Source organism: Drosophila bipectinata, chromosome 3R (assembly GCF_030179905.1).
Source record: "Drosophila bipectinata strain 14024-0381.07 chromosome 3R, DbipHiC1v2, whole genome shotgun sequence".
Classification (NCBI taxonomy): domain Eukaryota; kingdom Metazoa; phylum Arthropoda; class Insecta; order Diptera; family Drosophilidae; genus Drosophila; species Drosophila bipectinata.
The window spans coordinates 20043381-20063247 of record NC_091739.1 but is presented as its reverse complement, the minus strand read 5'-3'; the positions used below and the strand labels follow the sequence as shown (position 1 = coordinate 20063247).

The 19867-nt window shown below is 49.5% G+C and overlaps 2 protein-coding genes across 12 annotated transcripts in view; one reads left to right on the top strand and one right to left on the bottom strand.

Annotated features, from left to right (window-relative positions):
• Positions 1 to 221: 221 nt before the first annotated feature.
• On the bottom strand, positions 222 to 1931 carry FeCH (ferrochelatase, mitochondrial). Its single transcript, XM_017244392.3, has 5 exons — positions 1773 to 1931; positions 1343 to 1721; positions 1129 to 1230; positions 749 to 1070; positions 222 to 693 (listed from the first exon to the last, which is right to left on the bottom strand). Exons 1-5 carry the CDS (start codon positions 1807 to 1809, stop codon positions 379 to 381), a joined length of 1155 nt encoding a protein of 384 aa, XP_017099881.2. The 5' UTR covers positions 1810 to 1931; the 3' UTR covers positions 222 to 378.
• A 500-nt stretch (positions 1932 to 2431) lies between these two features.
• RhoGAP100F (Rho GTPase activating protein at 100F) overlaps positions 2432 to 19867 on the top strand; it is a 30889-nt gene continuing 13453 nt past the window's right edge. For 3 of the 11 annotated variants that reach the window (XM_017245027.3, XM_043211610.2, XM_017245010.3), the window contains exons 1-2: positions 2443 to 3701; positions 6328 to 6644. In XM_017245027.3, coding sequence (XP_017100516.2) covers positions 6558 to 6644 — 87 coding nt within the window. In that variant the 5' untranslated portion in view covers positions 2443 to 3701; positions 6328 to 6557. Of the gene's footprint in view, positions 3702 to 6327; positions 6645 to 13209; positions 13259 to 14843; positions 15194 to 19867 lie in introns of those variants that run through there. The other 8 variants (XM_017245062.3, XM_017245053.3, XM_017245035.3 and 5 more) reach the window with 6 other exon arrangements.

Sequence of the window (19867 nt, the reverse complement as noted above, 5' to 3'; positions counted from 1 at the left end):
GTGAAGGGGGGCATGAAGTAATGGCCTTCATAGAAAACTATTTTTACCATGACTTCTAGTCACGAGGAGCTGATCCTCCTGGACAAAGAAGTTTAAATGGAGTACAAGACGAAATCTTGTGTAATGATGCCTCCATGAAAGAAGCCAGATATTTCCCTTGGAAGCCTTATCATAGTGACTGTGTTTTTTGACGTCATCCAATGATATGAAAATTCTGTCGATTCATTAATCAATATAGGTGGTGTGAATCTTTCTGTATTTTTATTGCCGATGGAAAACCAATAGAAGCTAGTGTGAAAAGCCGTACCCGTTAAAACTAAACGCGGAGCTGGAGCCCATGAATCACCTTTCGTCGATTAGATCGCGGGGAGAGGGGGTCTATTGGGAGCAGAGTTGCTGGTACCACTTCTTACTCTCCCGGCACTTTGGGTTGGTGCACATCGGACACCGCATGAGGAATTTGGGGTTGACAGCCTGTTGAGACTTCAGGTGATCCGACACAATGTCGCTCAGGGCACTGATGAACAGTGGGTGGTCGTTGGGGGCTGCCGCTCGTCGGATTTCCTCCACGCCGACCTCTTTGGCCAGCTCGTCGCAGTACTCGATGTCCAGTTCGTGCAGGGTTTCAATGTGCTCGTTCACAAAGGCAATGGGTACCAGGATGAAGTTCTTCAGGCCCTGCTTCACGTAGCCCTGAGAAATATATATTTTTTTAAAACCATTCTTCGTTTTGGATTGGGAGACATACCTTAATAGCGTCATCCGTAGCTGGAGCTAGCCAAGGCAGAGGTCCGACTTTCGACTGCCAGGCCAGACTGTAGGGATTGGTTTGGCCTAGTTCCTGCATAACCATGTGAACACTAGCTCCAATCTCCGAAGGATACGCATCGCCACGGCTAACGGCCTTTAGAGGCAGGGAGTGGGCCGTGAAGAGAATGACCACATCGTTGCGCTTTGTCTCAACGAACTTGGCCAGCTCGTCTCGGATTCGCTGGGCGAATGTCTTGACCAGAAGCGGGTGGGTGCCCCAGCGGTCGATGACGCTCCATTTGATGTTCGATGGTGGGTTGCTTTGGAAAGGTAGGGAGCCATAAGTATTTTGAAACATGTAAGCCCTTGGATAGTTACTTCTGTTTGTAGTGGGTAAAGATGGAATTGAAGCTTGACCCAGAAGTGGCACAGCTGTACTGTGGGTACTGTGAGAAGAGCACTACGCGCTCTGGCTTGTCTCTGAAAATGACAGGTGGAAATTAGCACATTGTTATGACGATGTCGAAGGAGCGGCGATGAAACCAAAGCATGCTTCGCATTTCAATCGATACTTCAAGTTTACATCACTCACTTTTCGATTTCCGCCAGCGTGTTTTCCGTCAGAGGATTCACGTAGCGAAAGCCCACATAGTGCTTATGCGGCGCCGTTTCCGGGGAGATCTTGTCCAGCCTTTCGCACATAAGTTGTCCCTGCAGCTCTGTCCATTTGAGGATCGGTGACCCGCCACCGATCTCCTTGTACTTCTTCTGCACCTCGGGAGTTCGCCGTTGTGCGATCCACGGTCCTAGGCGGCTCTGCACGGGCAGCTGGATCATATCACGGTCGGTCATAATGCGGAGCAGGTAGTCGTGCACCTGATCCGTGTGCTGAGGGCCTCCCATGTTGAGCATTAGAATTGCAGTCTTCGGTTGCTGGCCGCTCAAGCGGCGCACATTTGCGGCCACGTTAGCTGCAGAGCGGGGGCGGTAGTAACATAAACACAATGAATTCATTTACTTACTGGCCAGCCGGCATAGTTTTGTGTTATGATGAAACATTATTGACTATTTTCTTCGAAAAATATTGCACTTGCAAAACAGTGAGAGCCGGAAAGTTGTCAGTGCTGGACAACGTCTAATATGAGTTCAATGCACTTTGAACGATGATCGGCGCTGGGTCAAATACTTGTACTTATATAAAAACGTAGTGCAATGTACATAAAGCGTTTTTTGGTATTTTTAAAATTATTTTACTGAATAAGTTTAATTTTGAAACAGAAGAACTTTCATTAGTGTTGCATAATACCCGCGCTTTTCAAAAATTTATATTGGTGCTGCCAACTATTTCAAGAAATACTAACTCGTGAAACGTCAAGATTCATGAATTTTACATGATGGTATTTTATTAATTTCAAAAGTGTTATGCGTACGTTAATTAAAACTTTTGATTTAAAATGGGAGCAGTTTTGGAATTTAGTGCCCTCCACCATATATACATATTAAGCAAATTTCCCCTAAATTACCACAAAATATAAAGTTCGACTCTTAGTCCACTTATATAATTTAATTTTAAATCGTTTTGATGTTAAAAGTTGAATATTTATTTATAAATATGTATAAATAAAGCCCTAAGTTCCATCTAAACTTTTGAAACTGCATATTTTCGCATCTAGCAACACTAGCTTTTCTCGCGCATGCGCGTCCTGTCGTACTTTCTTCCTGCATTTTCAAGCTGCATTTTTCTCTCGTCGTTCGCTGGTGACCGTTGTTGCTCTGCAGGAATCCATTTTGTGGGTGAATCAAAGCCAAGAAAACTGGAGTTGCGGCTTGAAAAAAACGAAAAAAAGACGCGCCAGGCCTAAAGTGCAGCTTAAGTAGTGGAAAACACAAGGAAAGTGCGGTGGAAAAGCGAAAAAACGCGGACCAGTAACGCCGCAGAAAAGTGGAAAAAAAAGGCTACCGAGTACCGAGTACACCGAGTGGTGGAGTGAGTGGGAGCTGGGAAGAGCCCGCAAGTGGTGGGTGTTCTGCCCTGGTGTGAGTGAGTTGCTCCAAATTCGCGGCGTCGGCGCAGGAACTCGACTCAGGGGCTCTTTCTCTTCTGGTGAACGGAACAGGATATTTTATTATACTGAAATTCGTACGCAGGAAATTCGCATAGTTGTGAAAGCTTCGTGCTGGCACACGGACGGAGTTCGCATTCCGCTGCTGGCCTCTCCGCACCCGCACCCGCACCCGCACTCACCCGCGCGCACTCTCACTCGTCGTCCCCCATCGGCCCAAAGCGATACTCGGCCAAAAATCAATTTGGGCAAGATAAGCGCCTGGCGCTGTATACAAGTAGTGGCAGCTTTTCCCTCGAAACATGCTGAAATTAACTCATAAATTGCGAAAAAAAAGCCGCAGCAAAAAAGCGACTGCTGCGGTCGGCACCAATTTGTGAAACCCAACGGGCAACGAAACGCAACGAACGCGAGGAGAGAGGAAGCGCAGCAAAGGATGCAAGGATGTACTTTCAAGTCAATGACCACCGAACCAGCTATTTATCTTCACCAGCTTCAAGGACCACAACGTAGCCACCAGCCTCGCATCTCGGCATTTGTGCATTTAGAGTTATCTCACTGCCGCAGCATCGGCGGAAGGAAAACCCAAATCGGAGCTACAACTATTAAGTATACGAGCAGGCCAGCGCCACTGCAAAGAGTGGACTAGCTGCGGCCCAGAGAGCGAGAGAGCGAGTGCATCCTCCACATTACAGCGGCCCACTTACAACTTTTCCTCCTCCGTCTAATCGGCTCCTGCTCCGGGTCCGGCTCCTGCTCCTCCCGCTGCCACCAAGTTGTTGTCATTCGCAATTTGTGATCTCATGTTTTCATAACTCGGGCGGCCGCTGGCACGGATTGAAGGAAGAACGTCGAGCGTCGGGCGCCAGTTCCTGCTCCAAACTGCAGGTGAGACTCCGTTCGCAACATCCAAGTACTGAAGAAGGTTTATTTTACTCTTGAAGGGCCAACCACGGGCCCTCACTATCCCTAGAAGAGTCCTTCGCTACAGGCCCCCCGGAAATGCTGTATATATACGGGTTTTAATTAAAGAGGAAGGCAGTTCCCTAATCCAGGCGCAGCATTTCGTCAAAACAATACGCAGCCGTCGAGAAATCAAATGTCTTGCGGTGACTGCTCCCCAGCATCAAAGGACTTGAAGTCCCCAGCCCCAAGCCACTCTGTTTTTGGAGGAAACCGACTTGCGAAACCTGAAAGGGACAATAAGCACGGAGGGGAAGGACTCAAAACAAAACATTAACCACGGCATTAACAATCAGAAATGTTTCGTGTCCTTTTTCACTGCCGCTCCTCCGCGGCGCCTCCCCTCTTCCCTAGTTCCCCAGAGAGGCCCCAAACTACCCTTGAAGCTAAGAGCTTTGCTCCAATTTTCAAGCAACCCGGTGGAGGCTCAGTGTGGGGCAACAAGCCAGTCGCATCTAAGGTTATTTTTGTGGAAAACCTAAACCGCCATTAATGTGGGACCGGACTTTGTTCCAGACCATGCACCTTTATCCTTTGCAGAACCCGAAGACCTAATTATACTGCTTCATTTGATCCGCTTAAGCCCACTTTGTGGGGTGCAGTGGCCCTGCAACCGCAGTTCCATCCTTTCGGAATCTGCAACTCACTAATTAGATAAAACCTCGCTGGTACTCCCCGTTTTTCCGGTTCCTATGGTCCGAGTGGCGAGTATGGTCCAACTTTTATGAAGGATACCCTGAGAATACATAGCTGATTCCGCGTGGAAAAGGACAAGAGTGTTAGGGTTTCATTTAAAGGTTCTTCAACTTTAAAGGATAACTATTAGAAGGCTCTCTTCGATGTGGAAACCCAAAACCAAGTTTAAACCATGTCCCCCCCTGGGCTGTGGCCCTTAACTTTTTCCCCAAATCCAATTCTGTGGAAGAATCTTCCCTTTTTTATTGTTTGACAAATGGCTTGCAATACTTGCCGCCCAAATGGCTGGGGGCGGGGCTTTGACACTTACGAGTCTTCTAAAAACGACTTGCATGTACATGGGACATGGGAATTCATGGCGGCAGAAGTTATGATGTCATTATAACACATATTATGCGCGCCTAGCCAACGTCCCCGGCAGATGGAGACTAGTGACCTGCAATGGTGTCCCCGCCGTCCCCCCCGTAGTGGTTGTTGCTCCCACCCTGTTGTTGTAGCACAGACCCCCAACTCGACACCCATTTCGTTGTGGATTGCTGTACTCTGTCCTTGCTGCTGTGACAGGAAGTATCTTGTATCTCCATGTTGCAAGTCGTGCATCTGAATCGTGCAGCATCTAACTCACGCATTGCTGGGAAGTGTGTTTTCTGCATACCTTGGAATAAAGTATTATTTTCGAAACTGTATTTTAGTTTAAAATCGGCTGGTTCGGTCTTCCAAACCCTTGAGCTGCCTGAAGCAGCCTCCCCTGAAGAGGAGCTAGTTGCCAGTGACACAGATGTGGGCCATTAAACACTCACATTTGCATAAGGACATTCCTTGCCAGTTGTTCTGTGCAGGACTCTAGTCAGTCCAGACAAAGGTTTTTTATTCCAGAAGCTGCACAAACCTCAGTTGGAGTCGTGGGAAAGTGCCGGAAGTAGCTCCACCCTCGGCCCACCCTCAGATGCCTATTACATTACATGCGATGATGGACAGTGTTCCTCATCACTAGCCAGAGATAAGATACAAAGTAATGACTAATGACTAGTGGCTCTATAAATTAGTAGAGAGTTTATTTAAAATGAATATTCAAACTAGAAATTTCACACCAAAACCAGTCAGTCTTTAAGCTCCCTTTAGGAATGTATTCCTGCTGCTTTAGTTGTGTATCTGGAGCTGTGGGGCTTTATCTAAACACCCCCACACGCTCTTAGCAGTTGCATTTCATGTAAACAATCCTTTCCCCCTCAACCCTTCTCGTCCAAAGCCCTGCAAAATGTTTTTAATTAAAAATTATATCCAGCATTCGCAAGGATACCAGGGCGTCGCTTTGTTCGCTGGCCAGGATCTGCACCGAGGCCTTGGCACGGGATTTAAAAGTGTTGGCTTGTGTTTTGTTAACAATGCTGAGCAGAATCAGGAAAATTAAATTGTTTCTTTTCACTCTTGCACCGCGATTGTCGGTCTTCTAAGGACTTTTGCTTAGATCCTTTATTCAAATGTTGCAAATCTTTCAGCCATTATCTCAGAGCACCAGCCAGTTACCTTATTTTAACTAAAAAGTGGAAATTAACGCTTTAAGGATACTTGCTGTGAGTGTATTTATGGGTGATTTCAAGGGATGGTTAGGGAAAGTTGTCCAAGGGTCTGATATGACACACATGTCAGGCCCGTGGCTTCAGGCTCGGGAACTGTAAGCCTCATTAGGTGACACACCCACCGACCCACAGGGAACTCCTTCAGGATATGAATATATGAAAAGATGGAGAAATAGGACTAGTAACTAAATATTAGTTAGAATGGGATACTTTAAATAAAGACAAGTCTCCATTTAAAGAGAATACCACTCATCATACACCTTGTATTCTTCCAGGAACCCACAACGAGCAACGAATAAATCGAACTTGCATTTTTATACCGTATTTTTGTAAGAATCCAACTAATCGGAACGTGTTCAGCATACAACCACATGCCATCGAATCCAACTCGGTTTGGAAGAGAAGTCAACCGAGCGGGCAATTAACGAGTTGCCTTCAAACGAACCCCCACCACCCCACAGGCGGCGCGCAGAAGGATACTCCCCAACCGGATCCCCACTAATAAATGCAGTGGAAGAAGAAGTTTACTCGATTAAAAGCGGCTACTGGAAATTCGCGTGTGCGAAGAATGCTTTGTTGTGGACGTAGAAAGGTGAGTGGATGTTCTCTTCTCGCAATGCCCTATTATCTTTAGAACATGATTCAACCGGGGGCTCTACGGCCTGCCCACACCTCCTCTGTGGTTGCCACAATAATTGAATATATATACCCCGAACTTCAATGAAGGCCTAATTGCAAAACCTGATTTTCCCCGATGCTGCTTGTGAGTGACACCGCGTATGAGGGGAAGGCAGCTGGAAGGATGGTAGGGCTGGCGGTGGGTGGTGTTTACATGCAAAATACTCATCCTGCTTCCGCAATTTTAATGCAAGCGATACTCGCATGCGGTTCTGAATTCAATTACCAGACACTCGCGCAGCTGGAGAGGAGTCCTCCATGCCGGCTTAATCAAAGTCACCGCACTGTTGATGCAATTTTTTAAATAAACTCCCGATTGAATGGCCAGTAATTGGGGTGGACAAGGGGTTTAATCGGGTGGTGGTCCTCGTAATGTGATTGAGTCCCGTCTCGGAGCCACTGAAACGGATAAGAGTACTTGCTCGACTGCTCCCAACCTGTCTGGCACCTTCATTAGGCACTCAACGGAGCAAGACGTCGATGCTCCTGTTTCTATGCTTGGTCGGGGGTCGGGAGGGTGTTCCTGGGTCCATATCCTTCCATAGGATGGGATGAAATGGGTCCATATTTAAGGATTGCTGTGAAAAATGGCCATAATTAATGCTTCTGGTACTTGTTTTTCTCCGTGCAGTCCTTGGATAAACTTTATGATAAAGTCCCCGCAGAAGAGTCTCGGGACCAGGACCCGGGTGCAAGCCACGCCCGGCGCACTGTTCCTTATAGTTATAGTTGACTATTTTTCTTTTGGCCGCGCCGCAAAACTTTGACTTTGGCTCCCTGACATCGGAAAGTTGAACAAATAAATTAATTTACCCGCCGCTGCGGAAGCTCCCCCGAACAGAAGAAGAGGCTGGCTGCCATCTAGATCGCCCCCCGGGTCCTGGATCAGAACGGGTAAGCCAACTCGAAAGGGGCTTCCCTCTAATTGCATTTCTTCGCCCCGACCGCGTGTTTGCTTTAATCAGTTTTGCGTCAGGCCGGGTAAATTGATTTGTTGAACAATTTTTAATTGAAATAAGGGTGCCGCTGCCGGGGGTCGGGGGGAGAACACCAAACTTTGGATGCCAATACTTGCCAGGCTGTTCCGGCCTGGCTGAGCCGCTCCTGGCTGACTTTCACTTGGCACTCGCACCGGCAATCAGCTGCAAAGTTGGTCAGGTCGCTTTGGCATTTCTATTGGCACTCGCACGAGTGCTGAGTGGCAGCCAAACGGGCGAGTGGAGTGGGGACTCCAATCGAGTTGCATGCCTCAAATCAGCATATTGAATTACGAACTGGAGGGCTGCCACTGCCATCAATGGGCACAGCTTCCAGTGGCAGTATCTAGCATTGTTGGCGGAATTTCAATAAATTCCACATTCAGGCGAGGCAGTAAATTATTTTGATTTATGTGCAACGCGACGCATGAGCGATGTGGAGTGGCAGCCACAAATGCACATTGCCTGCATTTGAAATGCAATTGAAGTTTCCCGATGAAAACGCGAGAAATTAAATGACGAATGCGTTCCCCACAACCTCATACTGATACTGATTTCGATCCATCCGGCGGATCCGTCCCTAATGCTAGATGTACTCTCGCTTCCAGAGGAGATTAGTGTCGTAATAAATTGAGGAAGTACTTGCTTTCAGGCCCTCAAATGCTTTCCTGATTACTTGCGAAACTGAATGAAAGTTTATGAAAATAGTTTGCGGCCTCGGTCGCTTCTTGGAGGCTTTGCGGAAAAGTTTTCCAACTTGTTTGCCATGCAGCGGCACGTTTGGTGCCCTGAAATGGCGCAGGATGATGGCATCCCATCGCCCATTCCCCTCTGGGGAGCTGCCGAGTGCCATTCACAAATAAATGGCGGGCATTTAGGCACCCAAAGTCTGGAGTCTCCAAGCTCCAGCTCGCAGCTGCCAGGGACCAACAATTGGAAGGCGTCTGAGGAAACGGAGCAGGCACAGAACTTTTCCCTCAATGCAGATAAGGATATTGCCCCAGCTGTGGCTGCAGATAGAGATGTATCTTACCGAGGCATGGCGAGAAATCAAGCACTGCTTTTTAGGACAGTACAGATACCTGCGATGAGAATACACAATTTTCTCTCAGTGCCCTCTGTTCCGAAAGATACCAGGCAGGGGGAAGTTTCCGGACAAACACTGGCACAGCATTCTCCTCCGACGACTCCTTGCTTTCCTTGCAGTTTTCTTCCCAGAAAGGGCGCTTCTGCTCCGCTGCATCTCGTGGGGCTTCCCCATCTCTGCGTCTCGCCTTTGTTTGACTTGGCCAATGACTTGAAAAAAGTAGAAAAACGCTGAAAACTATTAATTGGCAGCAGCAGGTGTAGCGGTTTTTAATTGCTGCCAACGCAGCGCAAAGTTTCCTCCTCTTGGCGGCTAATAAGCTCCATTTTGGGAGCATTGACTTGGAAAGCGGTGCGATAGCTCTGATTAAATCATGGCAGGGCTTCCGAGTGCCAAAAAGGCGAGCCGGCCAGCCATGGTTAAGGCTTTAAGAGAGTCTGGAAACTGCTCACTGATCCCAGTAGCACTGGATCACTGGCCTCCTCTGCTGGGGAGTCCCGAGAGGCAGCACTCACTTCTCACAGTACGTGCCCTTCATCTCGGCCCCTAATTGCAAAAGTCTTACTCAACTATAGTACCCAGGACGCACTCGCATTCCACATCCATCGAAGACTGTCGCTGCGCTGCGTGCACGTAGAATATTTGCCTGTCAATGGGGCATTGGGGCGCCTCCCCATCGTGGGGGGAGGGGCTGTCGAACGTGTTTGTATCTTTTCGCAGCCCGAGGGGTCTGTCGCGGTGGCAGGTGTCCTAGAATTCTGACAGCTAGCGGAGCGCAGGAGCAGGACTTTAATTATTTCCGTTAGAAGGGCAGCAGGCCATTAAAGTGATGAGCGGGAATCAGCCCGGCCTTGCGGCGAAGACAATGGGCTGCCGTCCGTTCCAACTGACTTCTGCTGTTGGCCGACTGCGCTCTAAGCCCTGCTCTATGCCCTGCTTTGAGTGGCACTGCTGCGTGTGACACATTTTATTTTTGGACCGTAAAAACATCAACAACTCGCCGAGAGACGCCTGCCTGCTGCCACTCGACCAGTTGCCAAAGGAAGCTCTGTACACTGAGAGTAGAGGCCTAAATGGCTGCGAAAATGGCGACTTTCCCAAATGAATCTGTCTTGGAGCGCCTTGTGGGTCTCGGGCTTGTTGGTTCGAGCCACAAAGTGTTTTCGGCCAAGTGTGAAGGGGCGATGTGGCTTGTATTTTCGCAAACGAAGTTAACCTCACAACCTACTGCAGCGTGCAGCATCCTTGCCGCATGTGACTGTGTGTGTGTGTGTCCTGCGCATGTGTGTGTGTGTGCACTAAAAGCGGTTAGTGCCACTCAAAAGCCAGCCCGCTCCGAGTGCTGGCTGCGTCCAACACCCACACCCGATTGTTGTGTGGATAGGTCGTGGCTTGCGTGTTCCAGGCCTCCCCTTCCCACAGACACCCCCTGCACCACCCACCACCCAACCTTTTCACCTTGGGCTGCTGAAATTTTTGGTTTGCTTTGCAGTGGGTTTTCGTAACGGTTCGCAGGAGCCCTCCTGTGCTCCCTCAGTCCCATGCCTTCTCCGACTTGCCTGCTCCTCCCCCCCCCCCCCTCTTTGAGGGCTTTATCGTATTTTGCATTTTGCGGGGTACGGACCCAGAGGGGGCTTCGGCTGTGGGCGGCGGAGCACTTTCTCCCAGTCGCTCTTCTAACGGGCCTCGCTCTCTCTCTCGTTCTTGGGGAGCTTTCGTAGTCGAGAAGAGAGAGCCGCTTCCAGTGTTTTAAAGTTTGGCTTCGTTTCGCTTCTCCAGTGTGCCCAGAGCCGGAAAGAGTTCATATATTGTTGCCTACTTTTTGGGGGCAGACTTGACTGATGCATGCTGTCCACCCCCCTTCCAAGTACACTTCCACCTAACTCTAAGTTTTATGATTAATCTGGTGGTTCTGGAGTTATCCTTCTCTAGCCACTAGTGGGTCTTGAGAACAGATTACGTCGGTTTGGTAAGAACTTCAGGTAGCTTCTGGTGCATTGCCCCTCAAAAGTAGGCTACTGTGCTAATGAGGATGCAAGGACACGTCTATTGTGCTAGGTATTAGGGCTGCAGTACCAAAGGTGGGCATCAGCACAAAGTCAAAGGCCTTGGGCCACGACACGTTAACAGACGAAGACATGGTCGCAATGGTGCCAAGGCTCCTTCGGTTTTCAGCCAATTCCATTTCATGTTTGATTGATGGGGCGGAGGTGGGTGGCGTGCACTGTACACACGTCGATGATGCGGCATTTCCACGCCAAGTGCGATTAGTTGTTAACGGCGGCTGCAATTAGCCAAGTGCCAGCGAGAATGGCATTAATTGCCGGTGAAGGCAGTTAAAAGGCAATTTAGTGCGGCGTCAGTGGCGGTCTTTCCACTTCCCAAGCCAATCGAAGTGAAACCCGCTAAGGGGCTTACACCTTATGTAATACCCACAACTCTTCCAGAATTCCCTAAGAGTTAGTTAGGACCTCCTAACCTGACCTACAGCTTAGACTCTAAATCGTCTAGCTCCTGGAAAATCTTACTTTCTCCTACAAGTACCTAACTTAAACCTAAAGACTAAGCTAACTCTGTCTAAGAATATTTAATTTAATCATAATCTCTAGTATTATAAGCAAAAGAACATCCGAAAATGCCGGGGCCGTGTGTGACATAGGCCTGGCCTGGTAGCTACCAGTTTTCGGGAGGATTTTCGCATTTTTGAATTCAGTTCCGTCCATGCAGCGCGTAGGAGCTGCGAACGCAATTTGCTCCGCTTGACAAATTCCAGTGACAGGAATTTTTCCTCTCCGGAAGTTTGTTATTAGCCACTCGCATCCGGCAGGCACATAGTTCCCCCTCGTAGTCCACTCGGACGGATAAACTCGGTGCCCTGACCCGGCCAGCAGCGGGGGTGACCCCTAACCTCCTCCACCCCAGTCAGTCGTGGCGCGCACCTTATCCGCGCAGGCGTCTACGCTGCGTATACGTTACGTGGTGTGTTGTCGTACTCCTGTCGGCTCGCGGCCGTCGACGGCCTGTTTGTCTAGCTGAGGCTCACCGCCTGCTCCTTGGAAAACACTTTGCGAAATGCATTCGTTTGGCACGTCACCGGGCCTGACAGTAGTTGCCTGTCAGCAGGCGGTGGATCGCCGGAGCGGCTGCTGAATTGGCGGCTCGGTCAACCAACCTGACCCACATTCGGCCGGCCAGTGGAGTGTGGAGTGTGGTGGGGTGGGGTGCGGATTTTATGAATGATGTGGCCCCCGCACTCACACCCGCCCACGCCAGAGCACACTCCTATCTCTGGCTTTTGGCCTTCCTATCAATTGTAATGCGTTTTTAATGGCCAAGTGTGCCATCTGTGTGTGACATCGGCCCGGTTTCAGGTATTTAAATAATTCAGAGTGCTTTCCAGGCCTTTGTTTCGTTTTTCCTTAAAAAAAAAAACAAACATTGGCCGGTCGTTGTGAACCGTTATCTCTCATAATGTTGGTCCGACACGCCAGCAAAGTTCCCGCCTCCGGTGCTGGGTCTCTGGGCCCGGTCCTCTTTCAAAAAGCGACACTGAGTTGGGTCTCCTGACCTGCGAGTCCCGTGATTGGCATTTTTTCTGGCACTCGGCCCTGGCTTTTGCCGGGTCGAGTGTTGCGGGAGTCTCGCGAAGGCCTAAGTGATCCAATGAAAATGATTTGAGTGGCCCATCGAGTCCTGTCCAAGGATGAATGGGCTAACAGGGACTTGAATGGCAAGTGAGCTTCTTGGGGAAAGCTCTTGCTCGAGTATCGATGACAAATCAAGCTTTCGGGTTCGATTTTTCCCTAAGTGGGTGTTCAAATGGGCCAATTCAACTCGGATATATTAAGTGGGTTACACAAAGGTATGTTTTTGACGTATTTGGTAGAGGAACTTTAGTGGAGGGGTTGGGAACTCCCATGAATAATGGTTAAATCTGTGAGTTTCGAATCAATCAGGGGTCTGGGCCCTTGTCCAAGACAAGTTCAAGACCGCTGGGGCGAGAAATCTCATCTGGCAATGCCGGCGGACCCACAGCAGCGGCGGCCTGCTCCTGCATCCTGGCGCGAGTCAGGCAGAGTCCCCAAATCCCGACTGTCAATTTGCTCGTGTTAAATAATTCAAATACATACACACTGGGCGCAGGAGGGGGCTATTCAGCGTTCAGCACGCAAACGCACACCACGATCCAGGACGACCAAGCCGACGTCCTCGGCTCGGAGCTTTTGCTCCAGAAAGTTCCTCCCCGCCGGGAGAGAGTTTGTGGCCGAGTTTCCCGCTGGCGTGGGCCTGTCTTCCCTGTGTTGTGTATTGTGTGCTTGCTCCAGTTCCGAGAGCGCGTGGGTCTCGGCTCCGGCCTGCCGACTCTCCGGCTGCCGGGCTCGGAGTTTTTCCGCCGGGCTCCACTACGCAAGTTTCAGTTGAGCGCGTCGGACGTCCGTCGCTGTTTCGAGTCGGTCCATCGCTGTAGGTCGTGCGTGGCGCCCCATCCTGTGTCCTCCTTGGTTGTGGTGTGTGGTGTGTGGTGTGCGAGTGTGGGTGTCCTCTTTGCGTTGTAGTATTTGCATCGGCGCTGGCGCTAACGCTGGCGTGTATACTGCCTATACATACATACCTGCAGCGCTCGTGGCGTGTAGTAAAACCCATTAAAAAGCAACTTATTCAATACTATTCCACGCGAGCGGCCAAGGCGCGCGCCTGCCGAGGACCCACGACCGAGACTGAATCATCGGCCGGCTCTGGAAATAGGCGAGGAAGCGCGTGTGGGCCACGGCGCTAAAATTTTAATGCCGCGTAAAATCGCCAAGCTCAATCAATAAAACGGATAATTCAGAAAACGGCCGTCGATTCAGACTCTCTTGGGGAATTCTCCGTCCATAAACTATGTTCTAGATAGGTAGTAGATACCTAGATAGGTCTAGGTACTTTAAATGGCAAGTGCCAGTGTCGAAATCGGAATAAACCACAAAATTCAGCTTTAGAAGCATCTGCCCACGTGGGAGTGGGAGGGAGACGTAACCTATTATGGCCAGACAACACTGCGTATACGCTACACAACTTATTTATTTTTTCCTGCGAGGGGACGGGGGCGACCAGCAGCCCAAGCTGACTGTCCCATATACAGACAAAATTTCTGTTGCCAAATGCGCGCGCTCACGCCCCCTCGCACCCACCCCACCCGAACACAACACCCACACCCACCCCCGCCAAGACAAAAGGGCACGTGGCGGGGGACGGACGCACACACTCAAGGTTCAACAGCCCGACTGCCTTGGAAAGAGTACAGGGCAGGCGGTAGGGGGCGGGGCAGGGCGGCCATTATCTTCGACAAGGATAACCCACGTAACTGGGGCCACATTGCGTATACCACGCGTAGTCCCAGCCAGCTCTGGGGGATTCGAGGCTTCATCTTTGTCTGCCAAAGCTGCGAAATGTAATTTTTGGCAGTTAGTGCTGCGCTGTCACGTCCTGGAACGTTTTCAGGGCGCGGGAAGTGAGTCTATGGCCGGAGGCGATGTTTGTGGCTATACTCGGACAAACGGTGGCGGATTTTGTGGGATTGGGGGCTAGAGTTAATTGCCGAGGACCTGCTAGGGCCACTTTTCGGTTTAAAATGAATCACCCAACTAGAGCCGGCTAGGTGGATAAGGTTGTAGGGCTGCCGCCAGTTTTAATTATGTGTGTTGTCGGGAAATAATGAAATTTTTGCACGGCCAGAAAGAACTACTCTCACCGGCTTGGGGGGCCGTTTCCTGTCTTGGCTTCCTGCTGAAAGTCGGAGAGGGGAAGTGGGGTGGCTCAGACCGCACTTAAAAAGCCGTTTAAATCAATTGTGTAGAAAGTTCAGAGGCGATTTGGCAAACGGCACTCTGGGAAGATAGAGAGCCGCCATTGGCAGTGAAGCGTGAAAGGCAAACATAAATATCTCGGTTGGCAACAAAAGGCAGTCGGCAGGAAAGCCCACCCACACCCACGGACTAGAAGGACATCCCACACTCGCCCCCACACCTAGACACAGTTGTCATAACTCTCGCGCGCTTATAACCCCTAGAAGAAACGAAGCGAAAACCAAATAAAGCGATACAATTGGAACTAAGCCCTGGGACGTGAGCGGGAGCAGCAAAACACGCTCCAAAAACGTTACATAAGACTTCGAAAACAGAAACAAATCAAACAAACCACCGAACGACACACAGCGAATTAAGTTTACAAAAGAACAAAGGAGCCCCCAACATATAAATTAGGAACCCATACATATCGACTCATATCGATAGACAGCTTTTATTCCGGTGCTTAACCTTTCGGCGCGGCAAGAGCAAATACGGCAAGTTGGCTGCCACAAAGTTAATGTGTGATAGCGCCACCACGGGATGTTTCCTGACCAGAAGCAGCCATCGGAAGGTGAGTCCCCCAGCGCGGAGTGCTGGTTTTGGTCCTCCAGATCCTCCAGAGCAATAAAAATACTGCACATAATGGGCTTAGGGGTCTACCGTTCGTTCTCTTACTTTTTTTGGTTAACAGGATCCGCAATTATAAGCCTCTGAAGCTCAGCCACTTTAGGCTCATGGGTGTTTAGCGGAAAATGCCAAAGGACTCTCCTTACAGCGTCAATGAAACCCAAGGACCCAGGCCCTGGGTCCTTACGGAATGTGGGAGTCCCTCAGCCACTGAGCGGGAATTCGCATGACATTTTCGAATATATTTCCGAGGGTTCCGCTTTAATATACTTGTGTACGTATTGGTATGCAAATACTGGTCTCCTTGAGCTCCAGGGCCTACCCCACTGACGCAGCCCAATGAAACAACTTTCTCCATTCTGAGCCTATTGTTAGTGCCCTTTAAGTTTCATTCCGTCATCGTGGGTGGAAAACAAGGAACTGAATAACGAATGAGCTTTATTATTATTTAAAAAATAATGCAATATTTAAAGAGACACGCAAAAGCGTCCAAAACTTTAAAGAACTCCAGAGGCCAAAGGGCGACTTTAATCTGAAAAACTAAAAAAAGACTTAACGGGGTTGTCTGGACAAACCCTGGAGCTACAATGGCTTTTTATTTATTTAGCAAAGTCTGCTCGGATGAGCACCAGCTCGGGCAGGGATTGCAACTTTCAGGCGGAGTGAAGGGCGCTTGAAATATTGGAATGAAATTCCGCCAGGCCTGCCCCTGCCTCGGCGGGGCAGGAAGCAGCTCCCCTCCTCGGGAAGGCGCTGAAATATTTGCATAGATAATAGCGGGCACGAGATTGTTTGCGCAGTTCTTCTTTTGGCTGGTAATTAAATTTTAAGGCGAGCAGGGCCCTCGAATCGGATAATTAATTTTATTTTGACTCTCTTCTGCGACTCTTCGATAATACATAAGGTTTAAGGCATTTATAAGACAACTACTAACCTTCCACCCAAAACTAGACTTAAGCAGTATATTTGTGAATCGAAACCTTATCCTAAAACCCTCTTTCAGAGCCTGTGAGCCCTCGTGCCTGCGGTAGTGATGTGAGTAGCCCGGGTCCTCAGGGCTTCGTCTCTGCCACCCGGTACTTGTGATTGGATGGGGGCTCTTCTGAAGCCCTGGCATTGAAGCATCTTCAAATCTGTACTGACTGCTTGGCGGAGTGTTCCGGGATGCAGCTGCATAGTAGCATGCTTGGAATGCGTTTGACGCCTCCATTATGTGTCGGAAAATTTGAATACAATCGATAAATCACTAATACGCCGGGTGTGCCTGTGGAAGGGGGGGCTCCACTGCCCAGCCCTTTGGGGCTGTCAAGTCACTCACAGTGCGGCTTGTGTCACTCGGGCTGTCGTCGTGGTTGTTATGGGGCTGCTTTGTCCTTGTTGTTTGCCTTAATTTGCGGTTATCTCTCAGCCAACTCCCAACTGACCCAGCAACCCCTTCTGGTTGATCCTCTGGCTACGTTTTCCATTGTCACTGGCATGTGCGGCTCTTCCGGCGCAACTTCTACTCCCAAGTAGCCAAAGGAAGCTCCAAAATCGTTTGCCAGTTCATTCCTATTTTAATTAATTTTGGAAAGTGTTCCTTGCCTGCATTTCTCCTCACAGACTGTAGCTTTTTGCGCCGAAATGAGCCAAGGTAGGTGGCCCACGACCTCGGGTAGTGGTGACAAATATTTTGGCTTCGGAGCAGCTGCTTCAGACAATTGTTATTAACGTGGTTGTGGCCGTGAGCAGGGAATGGCGGCAATTCTCGCATGGCTTTCAGTGAAATGGTTGTCAGTGAACTCGGTGAGTCCTAGCCGGAAAAACAGAGTGACGTGTAACTGGCGTGGAGGAAACCGCACAGGGAATATCACCGACCCCATCCAGGAACCCATTATTGTCAAAATATAATTATACAGGCTATGTGGGGTGGCTACTAGGGGACTCTTCATTTGCGGAGGGTTTTCCAAAAACAATTCCCAGGAATTCCTGCGCCGGCACAATCGATAGTATAAGCTTAAATTTTCAGTGAGGGCCCGATGCGACCATTTAAGTTGACTCCCCCAGAGCGTTGGCCTCGCCGGGGTGAGTAATTTAATCAGTTCGAGCACCATTAGACAAATAACATGACTGGCCACTATGCTTAGCATTATTAATTACACGGCCATGGCCGAGCCAAATCAATTCCCCGAAATCAAATAGCAACAAAGCCAAGCAATTATTCTCGTTTTTGTTTGGCCTATCTGAGTCTGTGGAATCTTTGGAAAACAAAGAAGATCGACTGAGGCCCAGACCCAAACCAACATCCTGCTAAATCACACGCTCCGACAATCAATCAATCCGTCGGACAATCAATCAACCGGCAGGGGAGGACTGGGTACGGGTATTGTCCCACTGACAGACTGGACTAGAGAACTAGCGGGCTAAGAAGGGAAAGCTCGGGCACTGGGGCTAGTCATTACAATTATGGCTAGTCAATTATTAAACGGGCCGAGTCAGGCCAATGACGCACTTTCCACTGCAAAGGTTACTTCAAGTTAGTGCGCCTCGCTTCTGCGTAGATTCACTGAGAAAAAGTGCCCCAAATACCAACTAGGTGAGCTAATCGGAATGGCTAGGACACTATTTTGAGACTAGACCAACTAGGCTGCAGTTCAGTGGGCCTAGTTTAGTACAGTGTATGAGGAAATCAGCCCTCGGGCCTCTAACTGCTGGCAGTAATGGCGCTTGTTCCGACATAATTACAATTTTAGTCAATTTCCGTTACCGGGTGTTTATACTTTATTTGGCTGTAAAGGCACTAAAATGATTTTATTGATTTGTGTTGTCACGCAACTTCCTCCCATGGCTTTTGCCCTCTGCGGCCACTTCCTCCCCTTCCGCAGAGTTGGGAATAATCCAAAAATGTAAAAAGCTTCTTAAAGTCCATCCCCAACGTGTGAGCTGATTCTCAATTAGTAGCCGCCGGCGGGGTGGGGTCTTTATAGACCCCTAACAGTGGGCTGGGGGTGGACTTCTATAGACTCCCTGCTCACTCAGCAGTTAGGCGAGCATAATGAAGTCGAAATGGGCCCCCCGAACCCGGGGACTTAGTCTGCACCCGGCCTGTGAGTCACACTTGGCGTTTACCTTCTTACTTCCTCGGTCTCAGTCTAAGGCTAAGCGCCTTTAGTGGGCGACTTGCCTTGCCATTTTCCCGATTCCTAATCGTCCACTGGAGTTTACTGGACGCCGGTTAACTTAATATACACTTCTTAATTAAGTGGGCGACGCACAGTACCTACATATGGATTCGTGGTGTCTGAAAGAAAGGCGCCTGCGACACTCGCTTATGACAGCTCCTTTCTTCACAATAGTAGTTATGTCTTGAAACTATTTGAGTTGAAGGGGGGAATGTCCTACTGCCTACTGCCCAACTGTTGGCATATAATTTTTAAACTTTCATGTGACAATGTCAGTGTGGCAGGTCCTGGAAAAAATGATTACACAGAGCTTAGACTGAGTGGCGCAAGGCGGGCAGTGGCCGGATAGAACGGCAGGACATGTGGGTGCATAAATTTCACGCTGACAGCTTGGACGGGGAGCTCTCGCCGTGTTGGCTGTTGCTTTGCCACTTCATGTGTCCATTTAGAGCCAGGGCGCACTTCGGCCTAAGCAGGCCTGCACGCGATGCACCCATCTGGATTTATTGTTTGGTTTTACTGGCTTGTTATGCCCTTTCAGAGGGCATTTCAGCTGTGTCCGAAAGTCTGCATCAGCGCCTTGCCCGACGGCTTTCCTTTCTTGGTATAGTATTCCTCTACTCAATGTGAGGGAATACTCGTTAGAATCAACAACGGGGCGAGGGCCAACGACTGCCAAGTCCTCTTTGATATTCAATACAGTTGTTCAGCCCCGCCCACGCCCCGTTCGCCACTCACACACACGCAAGGGGGCGGTTCCCCGAAAACACAACAACAAATGGCCTTCTGTTGTGCCTCGGAGCTCGTGTGCTAATGATGCCTCGCCATAATTCGCATGAAATATTTATTTGGCCATGCACTTTCAGAGGACTGGGCGCCTAGCCGCTGTACCCAAATACCCCAAAAGTTTAGTGCCCTACATCTAGGAACAGTTTCCAGGCAACGGCCCTGGCTCTTGGCTCAGGCTTCGTTCTGGATTCGCTGATTGGGAGGCCCTCCAGATTTCCAAAACATGCAGGCATATAATTATGGCAGTCCTAGAACCCGGAAATGATTGGGTAGCAAATGCTCGAGTCGTAATGACGTGGCTCCTCCATCTTTTAGCGAGTGTGACAAAATTATACAAGAGAGGGAGCCCGAACACACACCATCTGTGTGTTTGTGGAAGTCTTGGAAATTTTGAAAGAATTTTCCACAGCCCCAGCCCCGAGGGCTACTTTGTGATGCCTCCTTGCCGGGATTCTGATGGAGTGGCGTCTGGCCCAACCCCTTTCTCCCGACATTAATCCATTAAAAGCTTCCTGCGGGGCACTGAGCTTGCAACCGATTTCTTGACGCCCCAGCCCTTGCCAAAATCAAAGTAGCACATTGTAGTCCGCTGCTGGAAAGAGCAGGGAAATGCTGACGTTGTGACATCATCGGATCCGCACGTCACGTGCCGGGCACAGTCGCCCAGT